Source organism: Anser anser (genome assembly GCF_964211835.1).
Source record: "Anser anser genome assembly, chromosome: 5".
In the NCBI taxonomy this organism is placed as follows: Eukaryota; Metazoa; Chordata; class Aves; order Anseriformes; family Anatidae; genus Anser; species Anser anser.
In genome coordinates this window covers 40582108-40597278 of record NC_139725.1, presented here as the reverse complement: position 1 = coordinate 40597278, position 15171 = coordinate 40582108, and the positions used below count along the sequence as shown (strand labels likewise).

Here is a 15171-nt window from a genome sequence, read left to right as displayed (position 1 = left end):
TGCGTTATAAGTCCGCACGCCGCCAGCGGTCCCTTCCGCCATGCCAGTTGAGGGCGCGGCGCCTGGAGCGCCCGGAGAGCCCGGAGCGCCCGGCGCGTCGGGTGGGTGCAGGGCGCATGCGCGGCGCCGCTCTGCGGGGCCATGGACTGGGCGCGGAGCCTGCGGGGCCGCCTGGCCGCCCGCCGCCTCGGTGAGTGCGCGGGGGGGGGGGGGGCTGGCTCGTCTTCCTCCTCCTCGTCCCCTTCCTCCTCCTCCTCCTCCTTCTTCTTCTCCTTCTGGAAGCCCTCAGCCGGGGCCTGCCTCCCCACTGAGTCTGTTATTGATGCAGTAGGTGTGTGCTCCGTTCCTTTCCGCGTAGTGACTGCCCCACCGCTCCGTGCGGCTGTGTAAGCGGCGGTGTTGGTTCCTCTTCGCGAGTCCTGCGGCGTGCCAGAGCTCTAGAGTCCAACGTGGAAACTGTTTTCTGTGTTAAGCAGCCAAAAGGAGCGAGCAGGAGCTGAAGGATGAAGAGATGGAGCTGTTCACCAAGTACTACGTGGAATGGAAGGGCGGGAGGAAAGGAGGCAACCCGTCATACACCAACATCCCGCGCTTCTACTACAGGGTAGGTGGGGCGGCCAGGTGAGCAAGAGGCTGTGTCGTCCCATAAAAGATGCTTGTGCTTATTCAAAGGGGCGTTTCAGCCTCAGAAGCTGAAGTATCTTGAGATCTGAAAGATGTGGATCTTCTATCTCTGTATGCATACAAATTTCAGCAGTTCGAAATAATTACCAAGCATCTCATGAAAGGACATGAAATAGCTTGGTACTCAGGCAGTAGGCTTGGGGGTTTCCTAAAGGTAACAAGTCCTGCTTCTCTTTCAGAGGTACTTCCCTTTTAACTAAGTTTTGGCATACAGGTGTTACAAATAAGTACCTTCTTGTTTGTATTCAGACACTGTAGGCTGCTACTTTGTGAAAAGGATGGGTCCTTAGTCTTAAAAACTACAGATAAGGCTCTTGCTTGCATCTGCCAGAAATGCTTGGTCAGGCAACTTACCTGTGGCATACATCAGATAGCTTTGGGGGACTATGAGAACAAAAGTTTGACACCTTGATAGCGCTGGCATTTATCAGCTTGACAGTTCACTGCTGTCTAGTCTTGTATCGTCCCATATTCCTTAGGATCATGGGTTTCTGCCAACAAAGTTCTCATGTACTTATGTTTCAGTTGATGACTACACATGCAAACATAAGTTCTGATAGTGATAGTATAGTTTTTTGTGTAAATGTTGGTAGAATTTTCATACAAAGCATTCTTCCGTATTTTGCTGACCAAAACATGTCTCATAGACACGTATGCTTTTGAGAGTCAGGCCTATCACGAAACAGAAAGTGCTGCTCTCTCCTGACTAAAAACACACTAGTAAATGTCTTGTGTAGCCCTTCTATCTTAAAACAGTGGGAAAATGCTTCTAAGGTGGGTTACCAGGTATGTGATAGGTCTCCCTGTCTCTCATGTCAACATCCTGCTTTAAATAAGTATTTCAGTAATGAAATAGTTTGAGACAGTATGCAAATGTAAAGTACACCTGTAGAATAAGCAGGTACCACACAGCATTCTGGTCAGTAGTATGATATTTTCGGTTGAGTAAACAGCTTTATCTGAGGGTGTGAGTCAGGGTTACCTAGGAATACTTGCTAGCTGTGTAATTTTTGAATGGTATTACTGTACAGAAAATTAAAACATCACAATGCTTTTAGCTGCCAGCTGAAGATGAAGTCTTGCTTCAGAAATTAAGAGAAGAATCTAGAGCTGTCTTTCTGCAAAGAAAAAGCAGAGAACTTTTGGATAATGAAGAGCTGCAGGTAAGAAAATATTTTCTGTACATCTTGTAATGACTTTTGACAAACTTCCTTTCTCTGCACAATTTGAGCATCTGCTGTCACCCCGCAGAATCTTGTGTGGCTGGTAAGGTGCTTTGTATTTGGGCATGTTGGCTTATTGTGAAGTCCTAGATAAAACCAAAGTGCTGAATAGACTTTGGCTGATAAGGTTAAGTGTAAGACTTCCTCTTGATGTACATGAGGATTAAATCAATGGCTTCTAGTTTTCCAGCACATTCCGTCAATTTCCTAGTGGGCCCAGAAGTAGTATTTGGGTATCCCTGAGAGAAAGTACAAAGAGAGCTGAGTGTACTGCAGTGCAAAGACAAAGGGATGTGACCCTGGAAATCCTAGTGGTGTGTGTGTAATGCCAGTTTAGAGCAGTGGAAGTACTGCTTGCTTGCTTTCCTGGCTGAAGTGATGTGTACTAATTAACTGAGATAGCCTTGCAGTAAAAATGCATTTTTGCTGCATTTCTTCGATGCTTTGTCTTATGCGCATTGATGTATACAGGGTGATATTTACTTAACCAAATATATAAATTCCTTTCAAGAATCTCTGGTTTCTACTGGACAAACATCAGACATCACCAATGATAGGGGAAGAAGCAATGATCAATTATGAGAACTTCTTGAAAGTTGGTGAAAAAGCTGGACCTAAATGCAAGTAAGGCTTTCTTCTCTTGTATATGCTTACTGTGGCCAAGTTTAAATGGTGCTGTAACTTTTAACTGCTCAAATAAACAGAGACAGTTTAATGGTGACAGAAATCACATTCATGAAGTTATTGCTGAACATGATGCTTTACATCCTTGCAAAGGTGTATTGCCTGCATCTCTGCAGCCTCTTGATAGAGGTGTTTGCCAAAGAGGATACTGTGTTCTTTTGAAGAAATTCTCATTGTTGTAAGTATTTTTATGATGTTACTACTTGGAGGGGAAATCATGTCTAGCAATACTGCTTAGCATTCTGTAATATTTTTTGATGGAACCTTTCCTACCAAATATTCTGTGTATGTCATGAAATTAATACTGCTTCTTTATGCTCCTGTGGGAGACTGCTGTCACGCACAGCTATGTTGTGCGTGTAGCTTTGTGATTGAGTTTTAGGCAGAAGCAGATTAGTTGTCAGTACTGGCAGTTCCTTTTATTATGCATGTGTTATTGCAGAAGGTTGGGAGCTACCAAATATATTGCACTGAAGAGAAATTAGGTTGGAGAAAAACTCTTTAAATGCTCACATTGAAGAGTTTCACGTGTATGAGCAGTAAATGCTGCTGCTTTTTGAGCTTACTATTGTTACTTGGGAGGTTCCCAACTAAGTGTGTACTTGCTATGGATACATTCTACACTTGTTGGGTGTAGCAGAGCAAATTAATGTATTTGAAGACACAGAACATGTTCTGTGTTGTTAAAACAGTCTTTAAAGTGTCTGAGTTTTGGGTATGGAATTGCATCTATCAGTACAGTTTAATTAGATGCACAGATGTAGCTTTGTGTTTGTGTTTTACAGGCAGTTCTTCACAGCCAAGATCTTTGCTAAATTACTCCATAACGATCCTTATGGGAGGATATCGATCATGCAGTTTTTCAATTATGTCATGCGAAAAGGTTAGTTGTTTCCAATCGTTTGATGAGAAGTTGTTTTGTTTTCAAGGCTATTTTAACCTTTATTAATTACTTGCTGTTCTCCTCAAAAGCAGTGAGATCTATCCCTTGATTGCTAATGCTGTTGTCATGGAGGTTTGAGGGGTTTTTGTTACCTTGAGGTGAGAGTTCACTATACCTCTGAAGTCCATCAGCCAGCAAGATCGCTGATCTGTTTATTGTATATGTTATCAATCTAATTTCCTTTATTCAGGCAGTATTGTGAAGAATAAAACAATCAACTTCAGTGGCCAGTGTGATGTTAACCTCTGGGATGGGACTGTCCAGCAGATAGCTTTGTTTACCAGCTGTTTTCCCTTCTACAGAGCGTTATCTGTCTTCTTATTGGACAAGCACAGTCAGTAAATGTGTTCTTGTCCATGTCAATATAGCCTTACTATATTGTCAGCTATTTTTGATTATAAGTAGCCTTTGGAGCTGAAAATATAAAATCCATATATATGTATTTAGTCTGTATTGGATCTTGTTAACAAGATGAGACTGGGTAGCAGAAAGGAAAGGTTGCCTCATTGCCTTGTCCTGTGTGCTTTCTGGGGTCTGGTAGAGCCTTCAGGAGGGGAGAATGGCGTTGTTCTCTGACCAGCTCAGCTTGTTTAACTTAATTCTTGAGGTGCAAAGGATGAGAAATGTGTTAAGCAGGAAATCTGGTAAGCAGAAGTACAAAGTATGCAAGAAGGGAGTGGTGCATCTGTTGACAGCAAATGGCAGACACAAAAGCTACAGGATAGAAAGGCTTTCTGTGAAGTCTGTGGAAATTGTGTGCTTTTCAAAAAAGCCTACTGGGAAAGACAGAACAGAGATACACAGCTCTCCATTTCAGTTGTTTCATGGAAGTTTTGCCATAAACACACAAGACTTAATACCTGCCTCCCACTGTGTAAAACAAAACAAAAAAGAAACAAAACCACCACCAACAAAATACACGCACTTAGACACAGGCAGCTTTCTGGCTTTCAGTGTGTCCCACCTCAATATGATTGCATTGTCAGTCCCTGTCCAACACAAGTCCCATTGCAGTGTTTGCCCCTCTTGGGACAGTTCTACAAAGATCCTTGGTTTTGCTTGCTTTCAGCACAGAACTTCTCCAACAAAATCAGCCCAGTAGCATGTCTGTGCAGTAGCTGAGATCATTCTGCTGTCTGTTGGACAGCATTTCTTATGAGCTTTAAAGACCAGACTAGGTTTTGAATTTAAATCTTTTCTTCCTTTTTTTTTTTTAGGAGCTTTCAGTTAATACTGTAGACTAGAATTAGTTGTTTCCATCTGTGCTTACTGGTAAGGTTCCTCAGGCATGGCAGTGAAAAGATGGGGTGGGAGAAGCAACAGATGAGGGGAGTTACCCCACAGCTGCCTTGGAGCAGTTCAGTCCCATGTCCCACCTGGTTTTGACAGAGGCCATCCAGCTGAGCTGTCCGTCGCTAGAGTGGTGCTGCAGCAGGGAAGAGGCCAGAACATCCTAAAAATCAGCTTATACTGCTCTGACTCGGATGCCTCATGGTATTCTCTAAGCAACTGAGCTTTGGGGTGTTTTTTTTTTTTAATATGCTTGTGAAGGTTTTAGGAATAGCTGTGGGCATTCGTGTACTTGTCCCAAACATGTAGCGTTCTGTTTTTATCCTTCCTGCCTCCACTTGGAGGATTTCCTACTGTCCATGGATTACAGCCTCTCTTCCTATTCCATAGTGATCTGTGCAGCCCTTCTGGAAAGGTCTGAGAGACAAGCAAAGTTAATAACTGAATAATAGAGAAGCATTTCCTAAAGCACTGTCCAACTCCAGAAACAGTCGTCCTTCAGGAAAAAGAGTGGTTGAATTTGTTGGCTTTGCTGCACAAGTCAAGCACGGTAAAAGCGTCTTGAATCACTTCAGGGTGTATGATGCACTTACCTGTGAACTTCAGCCAGCCATAAAATGGCCTCACCAGCCAGCCTCTGGCATCTTTGAGTGATACGTGGTCCACCTTGACAAGCACTTAACCCTGAAGAGAAGAATGTTGGTATGAAGTACCAACGTTCTTCAATAACAACATGCTTCATAAGGGGAGCTTTTAAACTGTTTCTTCATAAGATGAAAGTTAGATTTAGCACAGTACGTGAATAAGTTTTCTGTTGTCTGATCTGTACTCCATCTCTATTACCATGTTTTAACAATGGCAGGGCGACTGGAAAATGCAGTTCAAGTTGTGACCATAAAGGTTTCCTGACATAACTCTTGCAGCTCTGGATATCCCTGCCATCAAGCACGTTGTCCTGTAATTTATCTGATTAATGCACCTTCTCATTTCAAAAACAGATGCTTGTGCTATTTTAATTCTACTGTTGTACTGTAACTCAGAAGTGAGGTTGCTACAGCTGGGTGTAGCTGCAGTGCCTCACGCTGCCCAAGGGGCTGTAGCAATCTAACAAGCAATCTGTGTACCACATTGTACAGCGGTTTTTAATGCTGTACAAGTAGTTCAGTGAGAGAGAACAAATCCGTCTGATTCAACGTACCAGATAAAATGTGGTACTTGCCCAGCCATTACTCACAGCTGGTTATTACAGGGCAGTCTTGGTTGCAGCACACCACGTATCACTAGTGACTCTTATCAGTTTGGAGACTGAACCAGGGTTTCTCAGCAGGGTTGGTACCTACCTGCTTAAATCTCTGAAAAACAGGAAATAGAGCTTGTTAATATCTAACAGTTCTGCCTGAATAACTTCAAATTTCGGTGAGGCCTCAAAAAATACTCTCCAGGTTTTTATACTATAATTCTGTTTTCTGTTTTGCAGTGTGGCTTCATCAGACAAGAATTGGTCTCAGTTTATATGACGTGGCAGGACAGGGTTACCTCAGAGAATCGGTAAGTACATTCGTGGTTAACTTAATGTCTGTCTTCACTCACGTGATAGAGCATTGAAACAACATAATAATCTAGATTTGGGGAGGGCACACTTACACAGATCAATATTTATCTTAACACTAGAAATTCGGTGGTGAGAGGGCTGCCAGCCTTTTTAACTTACAGGTAATTCTCTGAAAAAGAGACTAGCTCTTTACTAGCTCTGTTAGGATATAGTAGAAATCACAAAACAATGGCTAGAGTGGGCTTCAGTGAAATTAATCTCCTAACAGAAGTTAATATTATAAAATAAAAAGGTTCTAGTTACTGCCCTCCTTAAAAAGATATATTAAAGAATGTTCAGCAATAGGGTAATCCAGTTGGGAGTTACACATAGGTATTTGAAAAAGGTGCAGTTGGAATGCATTTATATTTACATGTGAAAATCATCTAATTTTTAACCTTCTGCTTTATTTGCAGACCATTTCAGTCATTGCACCACATGTACATGTTACGCATCTGACCTAGGATTTCTTGTACACTGATACTAGCTCTTTTGCCTGCATTTATGTTCTTTCCTGCATTGTTGCTGGGTTGTATTTTTAATTAAGTGTATGTGACAGTTAGGGTGGAGCTATGCTTTAAACTATGCTTTAAACTAAACTTAGTTTAAACTAAACTAAGCAACTATGCTTTAAACAATAGTAGTGTTTAAAGCTTCTGTATGTATGCTCTTTTCTTTCTTAATTCTGCAGGATTTAGAAAACTATATTTTGGAACTCATCCCTACTTTGCCACAGCTGGATGGCTTAGAAAAATCTTTTTACTCCTTTTATGTCTGCACAGCAGTTAGAAAGTTCTTCTTCTTTCTGGATCCTCTCAGAACAGGTAGGTCTGTGTTTCTCAAATTCTAAATATGTGGGAATATTTTCACTTCTAAAATGTTTCTACCGAAGTTACTTGTGCCTTCAAAATAATATATAGTTATATTTGTAAGGTCCAATTCAGCAGTACTGTATTTGAATGTTAATCTCCCCTGAAGACCATGAGGCTTTCCATGGGTTGGGTAGTTGACTTGCACTGCTAGTGAGTTGTACCGAGGTATCCATCAGCTGAGGTAGTACGGAGTTACAGAAATTAACAGATAACACATTATTTCATCATAATATGTCATTAGCAGTAGCTACTTTTATAAGCGTTTAAAATGTGTAGAAAACACAGTAACTAACAACAGGTAATTATGAACTGTGGGGCAGAACATCCACAGGACTGAGGAAATGCTCAAGAATGCTTCATGTGATTCACTTCATTTGTGTTTAAACTTGAGCGCACCATATAAGCTCCCTAGAAGAGGTTTGCAGTTACGGCTGCTAATTCTCTTGTTACAGCTGTAGCTTACTCAGACAAGAATTTGATATTTTTTTTCCCCCCTATACTTGAATTAAGTCACAAACTATGCATTTTCGAGATGTTGCTGTGCCACTTGAAGATGTCAGAGTTGTGTGGGCAGTACCCTCTAGCAGAGGTGATAACAAGCATGTAGATAGGGTGTATGTGAAGCTACAGCGTCGTTCTGCACAGCTATTTGTGTAGCGTCTGCCCACTGGTAAAAGCTTCATCAGCAGAAGTTTTTGTCAGGTGTGTAGTTTCTGAAAATGTAAAAATCACATTGCTTCAGGGACACTTTTTCTAGTAAACATTTTAAGCATATGCTTTCTTTTTATCTTTTTTCTTATTTTACCCTTTGAGTTGAATATTTATATTTTTATCTAGTTTTCTGGCTTTCAGAGTTGCAACCTAACTCCTCTTCTACCAATATCAGACTAGTTTTGTTCCATCATTTGAAAAGCTACTTTTATTTTATCATTTAAATGACTGCATTATCCGTGATGTAAGAATTTGTATTTTTTTGTACTTTAAAAAAAAAAAGGCTTTTTTTGTGCTGAGAACCAGGTAAATGAGAACAGCTAAATGGATGTGTTGGCTAGGTGACTGTTAAAATGCATTTTCTTTTTCTTGCTGCAGGGAAGATAAAGATACAGGATATCTTAGCTTGCAGCTTCCTGGATGACTTACTGGAGGTAAAGATCTATTAATATATACTATTGTATTTTAGTTTACTATTTCTGAATTCTAACTTTATATTTCACTTAGTTAAGGGATGAAGAACTCTCTAAAGAAAGTCAGGAAACAAATTGGTTTTCTGCTCCTTCTGCGTTAAGAGTTTATGGTAGGTTCCTTTTATATGTGAACACTTCTTTTTCTCCACCTTGTATGATTTAGGAAAAATAACACTAGGAATTTGATTATTTTTTTCTCTTTAAATCCTTCTGATAACTTGTCTTTTCAACTCCTTTAGCTGTCTTTTCAGTATATCCTCCTGACTTTACAGTTTCTGTTCTCTAATGTTGCTCTTTACCTCAGTTTTATCCTGTCATTTTCTGTTCCCTCTGGCATAAGGTACAAGATTCCTCTGTAACCTTCTCTTTTGACAGTTCTGCTCATACTTTTATCACCTTTAGATTTTTTTTGTTTACAGCAGATCTGTTTAAAATGTTCTTGTCAGTCTTTTACACCTTTGTATAAACAGCCTTTACTTTTGAGCTGTTAACTTATAGTGGAACTGTTCAGTGCCTTGTTATGGGAGTTCTGATGGCCCAGCCTGTGCCCCCCACATGCTGTGCTTATTTGTGTTGCTCTGTTAATATTATTGTGGATCTAGCAGATTCCCACTTAACTACGTTAATTTTATGATGAAAATTAAATTAGCATTAAACACACTAGATTTTCTTTCTCTATTGAAACAGTTTGGTGATATAGCAATAATATATTTTGTCCTGTCTCCTCCCTAGGGCAGTACTTAAACCTTGATAAAGATCACAATGGCATGCTCAGCAAAGAAGAACTGTCCCGATATGGAACAGGGACTCTGACCAACATATTTTTGGATCGTGTTTTTCAGGAATGCTTAACTTATGATGGAGAAATGGTAATTGCATATTTATACTCTGTTCACAAGACAAAAGCTTTTTCTTATTGATGAGGAAAATATCTCAAAAGCAGTATCTTAAAAAAAAAAAAAGAAGCTTGGGATGAAGCAACTTTTATTTGTCATTGTTCACAGAAATGACAGTGCAGCAGATTAGAAAATTAATTTTCTAACATCAGGATGATTGCAATGTGGTTGGAAAATGAGTTGTTTGCTTTGAAAAGTAGTGGTGTTAGGAAATCCAGATAACCTAGGATAGAACTTCTCTTCCACTTGTAGATTCAGTAATGCAAAGTGCATGTTGAAAAAATGTATACATATAGCCATGCTTTTCAATTATGTTTCATTATTTAAAGAGAGACACATTTCATACTATTGCAAGTTGCCTTCATGATGAAGTGTTCAGGTTAGCTAATAGTGTTGGTTCTTGTTGTTATAGGCTTTATATATCTGTGAAACATGTGAAGTCTAACTAAATTACAGTTAAAACAAAACCTGAGCCCTATGTTTATTTTGAAAGCTTGAGTTAATGCATCGCTACTTATAATGTCTGCATTCAGACGACTTAGAATCCATAGAATCACAGAGGTTATGGAGAGAGATCCTCTTAGTTGCCTCCGGTTTGCTGGACTTGCTCCAGTAGGCCCATATCTGACTTGTACTTGGGAGTCCAGAAGAGGTTAGCCAGCACTCAGGTGTGGGCATATATATATGAGTGCAGCGAAGGCAGCTGACAACAGCACTGTCTTGTGGTCAGCTTTGTGACCATGAGGACTCCCAGCTCCCGTGCAAAGCTGCTTTCCTCTAGTTAGCCCACAGGCTGTACTGGGGCATGGGTTTTTCCCTCCCTAGATGCAGGATTTTGCATTCCCTCTGTTGAATTCAATGAAATTCTCGTTTCTCCAGCCTGAGGTCCTTCTGATTGGAAGTAAAACCTGCTGGTGTTTAAGGTAGACATGGTTATTACATTCACAGGACTGTAGGATTTTGGCCCTTGGTTGTCACAACTGTATGTTAATCAGAAAAGCAAGAATCAGTACTAGTGGAAAAAGTAAGAAAAGTGAAGAAATGTACAAATCTTTGCTTGCTAATGCTTTAACTACATGGTTTGCCGGACTACCTACTCTGGTCTAAGAATTGTGTACTTTAATTGGCCATATAGTTTACTCTTGGATAACTGTGGGATTACTACTACTGGATATTTCTAATTTATGCTTATGACAACTTATTACGGCTTTTTTAACTGGTTAGGTATGCTCAGCAGCCTAAAGATGTAATGAGCATTGTTTAAAAGTGTATATGGAGCTTGTTTAATTTGGATTTATGCTTGGAATCCTATTTTGCATCTAAAATGGCAGAATCTCCTATCCTCAGCAGTCACTAGAAACTAACTTTTCTGTTCGCATTGCTGGTAGCAGCCATTTTCTATTTCATGTCGTCCTTTTCAGAAAATAGACTGATCCCCTACAATGAAAGAGCTGCCAATTATAATGTTCCTGCTTGCAAAATCAATTTAGAAAGAAGACTGTAATAAACGTGATTGTGTCTACTTTTAGGACTATAAAACCTACCTGGACTTTGTACTTGCATTAGAAAACAGAAAGGAGCCTGCAGCTCTGCAATATATTTTCAAACTGCTTGATATAGAGAACAAAGGATACCTGAATGTCTTTTCGCTTAATTATTTCTTTAGGGTAAGTCTCTTTATACAGGTAGGCCATTTTCTGTGTTTATGGTGTTATAGCCTGTGTGCTTCTGCATGCAGATCTGCAGGGAATCACTTTGAATTACCAATACCCACTGGGAGGCTAGTAACTACTTGTAAGAAGATTTAAAACATTTTTTTAAAAAATTGCAAAACTTGGAAAGAATTCAAAAGGTATTTCAACATTTTATCTGCAGTTGAAATTAACTGTTTTGATTTCATTTAGGAAAAATATTTTCTATTGATTTCAAAAAAAGGTCCTTAAAATTGCCTAATTATTACCTGTTAAAATCTCTTTTGATGGTTCTAGTTGGTTATTGCTCATGCTTTTAATTTCCACTGTAATCCTAAAATACCATACAAAAAATGAAAATACTGAAATGGTGGCCTGTACAGCTGTGGGATTTTTCATCCAGGGTACCCCTCGCAAAAAGCTTTTCACATATTTAATACTCTGTATTTTTATCTTTTTTCCCCAAATAGGTCTGAAATATTTTTTTTTGAGTTGATGTTAAACTTAACCTAAGACTGTAAAGTATCCCTTTGAATTATGGCTTTGGGGGTGGGGTTCTTTTTCTGGTTTGTGGTGTTCTTTTGCTAATTGATACCTTGGGTGTCTTGGGAAGGGAAATGTCAGAGTAAAGTAGTATTTCTGTTGTCCGTAGGTTCCCAGCTTGGGACTACATTTTTGCTGTGGTTGGTTTCGGTTGAGTTGAGAGCATGATGCTTTTTGTTCATGTTCAAGGCCTTCTTTTGGTGATATTTATTCAGACACAGGAACAAATGCTTCAGTTTTCTGTATGTGGGTCATCATCTTAAAACTTTAAAAATAAATGTTGTCATACTTCTCCCTGTGCTCAAAGTATGAGGACCAAGGTACATCAGTCAACTCGTTAAGTGTTCAGGCCTACTTAAAGGCATAGTCTTATACCCACCTTCTTTCTTCATGTTCGGATGGAGGCTTATTGCAATAAACTTTGGTAGGGACTATAACCATATCATTTCATAAACAAAAAAACAAACCAAAAAAAAAGGGACTTCTTATCTTGAAGACCTTTCTTAGAAAGGAAAGGTTGTTTGTTTGTTTGTTTGCTTTTTAAAAAAATCTTTTTTTATACCACATTTTGGAATCAGAGTAATTTAGGGTGGAAAAGAACTTGTGGGATCGCCTGCTCAGGGCAGGGCTGGCTTCATAGTGAGGTTAAGCTGTTCCAGGCCTTGTTCAGGCAAATTTGGGGTATTTCCAAGGACGGAGACTCTGTAGCCCCTTTGGGCACTGTGTTCCAGTGCTTGATGACCTTGCTGAGAATATCTTCTCCCCCAGTCCTTTCACCTGTCTTGGTCTAACCAGAATGTCCCTTGCTGCAGTTAATGTCCATTCCTTTCATCCTTGCGCTGTGCGTCTCCAAGAGGAGCATGGCTGTGTCATCTCTCTAACCACCTGCTAGGTTGCTGAACTAGCATGTAGGTTTGTACCACCAACTTCGACTTTCTGCTCTCCAGGCTAATAAATCATCTTATCAAGCCTCGCTTCCCATCTGTGCTTGCTTTGGCTACCTGAGCATCCCGATGGCTCTCTGGTGGGCTCGCAGTGGTTTGTCAATGTCTGTCACAGACTGGAGAGCCCAAGGCTGCATCTGGACCATAGTGATACAGCTGTCCTGGCAGGGCTGTGCGGCTTGTGCTAGTGAAGCAAATGGTTTTGTTCACAGTCATCGTTTGCAGGCAGAGGTTTGGTGATGCAGCTCCTAAATAGCCTTGCATTAACAGAGCTAATAGTAGCAAATACTCTCTTACTCCAGGTCAGAAATGCCTACTTAAAGCATGAAGCAGGAGAATCCTTCCATGCACAAATGCTCAAATAGAAAAATGCACCACCTCCTTCACATTATTATTTGATCAGTCATAATACAAGTTCCATTTTCAAAGCAATTGCAAGTCAGTAGCCACGCTGCTTTGTCTGTCTGCTGATCGGTCTTTCCCCTTTTCTATTTCCCTAGTCTGTATTCCACATTTTCTAGGACAACGGAACCTTCTGGTTTGATTGTATTCCTGTCTTGAGCGGTGAATGGTAATATTCAAGTGTCTGCATGTCCTGTTTGCAGAACGTTCAAATGCTGGTCGTAATGATCCTGGGTTCTTGTTACGCTGACTAAGAGCTGTGGACCTAGAGATGTGTATTATTGATTGTCGTAACTCACCGCTGCCTTACTTGGGGAAGAGAAATGACTGCAAGCTGTGCTGTTAATGCTTTGTCACAAGGCAATACAGCTTAAGATGCAGAAGCACTTAAAGTTTCCTACAGCATCAGTGTAACACTGGACTACTTTTTTTGACTTCTGTTTTTTAGGCTATTCAGGAACAAATGAAAATCCACGGACAAGAACCAGTTTCTTTTCAGGATGTGAAGGTTAGTTTTCCTGAATAGAGAACTACATAAAATATCTGAATAAAGATTTTATAACTTGCTTAATATTTAGTTTCTAGGTTGATGCATATTTGCTTGCAGAGTAGTACAGGTGAATTTGACTTGTTATAGGTTTGAAGATGTCTTTCTGTTCAGCAGTTGCTTTGTAAGCTGTTCTAGTAGTTTCCATATTTAATAGATGCATTGGCTGTTAATATGTACTGCTCTGCCTTAAAGATATTTTATATAGCCATTTCATAATTCAGGATCATCCCTCTGTGGGGGGTGTGGAGTTGACTAAAACCAACTATCAGTAAAATTTGCCTCACTGCTGCCTACTAACACCTAGCAGCTTTAGCACTAAAAGTACAAAAGCTTCTATAAAACTTAACTTACACAAATGAACTGAGTTTCATGTTGCTACTTAGAGCCCAAAGCCTCCCCAGAAAAGCAAGTTCTTATTTGAGCTCTGTGAGCTGAGCACACTGGTCCTATCTGTAGCTCCTATTATGTTTTGTATCTTAAATGGTTAGAGACTTGAGGTCTTGTTTTGTAAACTGGTGAGGATGGCACTAGTTATCCAAAGATCATTCTGTATGTGGTATAAAGTCACCATTATTCTACTCATTAATGTGTGGGGGCTTTTTTCCCCCCAATTTTGGCTTTTTTTTTTTTCCACAGGATGAAATCTTTGATATGGTAAAGCCTAAGGATCCTTACAAAATCTCCCTTCAGGATTTAATCAATAGCAGTCAAGGAGACACTGTTACCAGCATTCTAATTGATCTGAATGGGTTCTGGACGTACGAGAATAGAGAGGTCCTTGTGGCAAGTGATAATGACAGCACTGCTGACGTTGATGATACGTGACTTTGAACAGGAGTAGACTGTATCCATTGAGATATCTCTAACTGAAGCATTCATTAACTGTTGGAAGCTGGAAACATTCATTACTTGAATCGATGCCTCTTCCATTTTACTCCTCCCCACCTTATTCCCCCTCAAGCATATAATATAAAATGTGGTACAGAGGAATTGCAGAACTAATTCCTGAAAACAAACCAGCCCAAGTCTTGTTTAAGAGGTAGCTGTGGTCTGGTGTGTGTGCGTTGTTTTTTTAAATAAATATTTGTGGACTTTATCCTTAAACACAAAGCCTTTTTATTATTTGAACATTCTAATATGGAATGTGAATTTATCCTGAAAGCAAGAACGAGTTTCTTGGGTATCCTCAGCACCACCCTGTATCCACACAGCCATCCGGGGCCTCCCACAGCATTCCTTGTGGCTTCACGTAATGACAGCACTGTCATGCATCCTGCTGTAAAGGCAAAGGTCTTCAGCAAGACCTGAACAGCTTAGGCATTTTTCTTGATTTATATGTCTAGCTTTGTCTGGCAGAAAGGGTAACTATTCAATCACTTCAACATTTATTCGCTTGCTTCTGAAGAGATTCCTGGACAGAAATGGAACCACCCTAGCTGTAGGTCTGGTTAAAACTAATCCAAATACCTGTGTAAAGGCTTTCACTAACTTAAATTACATAAAATAGTTGCATAGGAGGTTAACTTAACTACAGCTGTAGCTCAGCTATGCAATTAAAGAATAAGTGTTTTACTGATTTAATGAATTTATGTCAATGTTCCAACTTTCAGATAAAATTAGAAAGGCTGCAGGCCAGAAATAGTTGTAGTCCTACACTATTTATTAGGTTGGGTA

At 39.9% G+C, this 15171-nt stretch overlaps 1 protein-coding gene across 2 annotated transcripts; it reads left to right on the top strand.

The window, feature by feature from the left end:
- Positions 1 to 15: 15 nt before the first annotated feature.
- On the top strand, positions 16 to 14601 carry PPP2R3C (protein phosphatase 2 regulatory subunit B''gamma). 2 transcript variants are annotated; one of them, XM_083837694.1, is made up of 13 exons: positions 16 to 190; positions 477 to 604; positions 1743 to 1847; positions 2419 to 2531; positions 3377 to 3474; positions 6302 to 6372; positions 7107 to 7239; positions 8377 to 8432; positions 8506 to 8581; positions 9204 to 9340; positions 10897 to 11034; positions 13396 to 13455; positions 14134 to 14601. In XM_083837694.1, exons 1-13 carry the CDS (start codon positions 142 to 144, stop codon positions 14320 to 14322), a joined length of 1353 nt encoding a protein of 450 aa, XP_083693820.1. In that variant the 5' UTR covers positions 16 to 141; the 3' UTR covers positions 14323 to 14601. The 2 variants fall into 2 exon arrangements, with proteins under 2 accessions (XP_083693820.1, XP_083693819.1); XM_083837693.1 differs by having other exon boundaries at positions 474 to 604.
- Positions 14602 to 15171: the final 570 nt, after the last annotated feature.

Excerpts from the sequence above, each read along its gene's own strand:
- PPP2R3C (XM_083837693.1), top strand. The coding sequence starts at position 142 with ATGGACTGGGCGCGGAGCCTGCGGGGCCGCCTGGCCGCCCGCCGCCTC. Across the intron at positions 8,433-8,505 it reads TCCTGGATGACTTACTGGAG|TTAAGGGATGAAGAACTCTC; the intron begins GTAAAGATCTAT and ends TATTTCACTTAG. Across the intron at positions 13,456-14,133 it reads TTTCTTTTCAGGATGTGAAG|GATGAAATCTTTGATATGGT; the intron begins GTTAGTTTTCCT and ends TTTTTTCCACAG.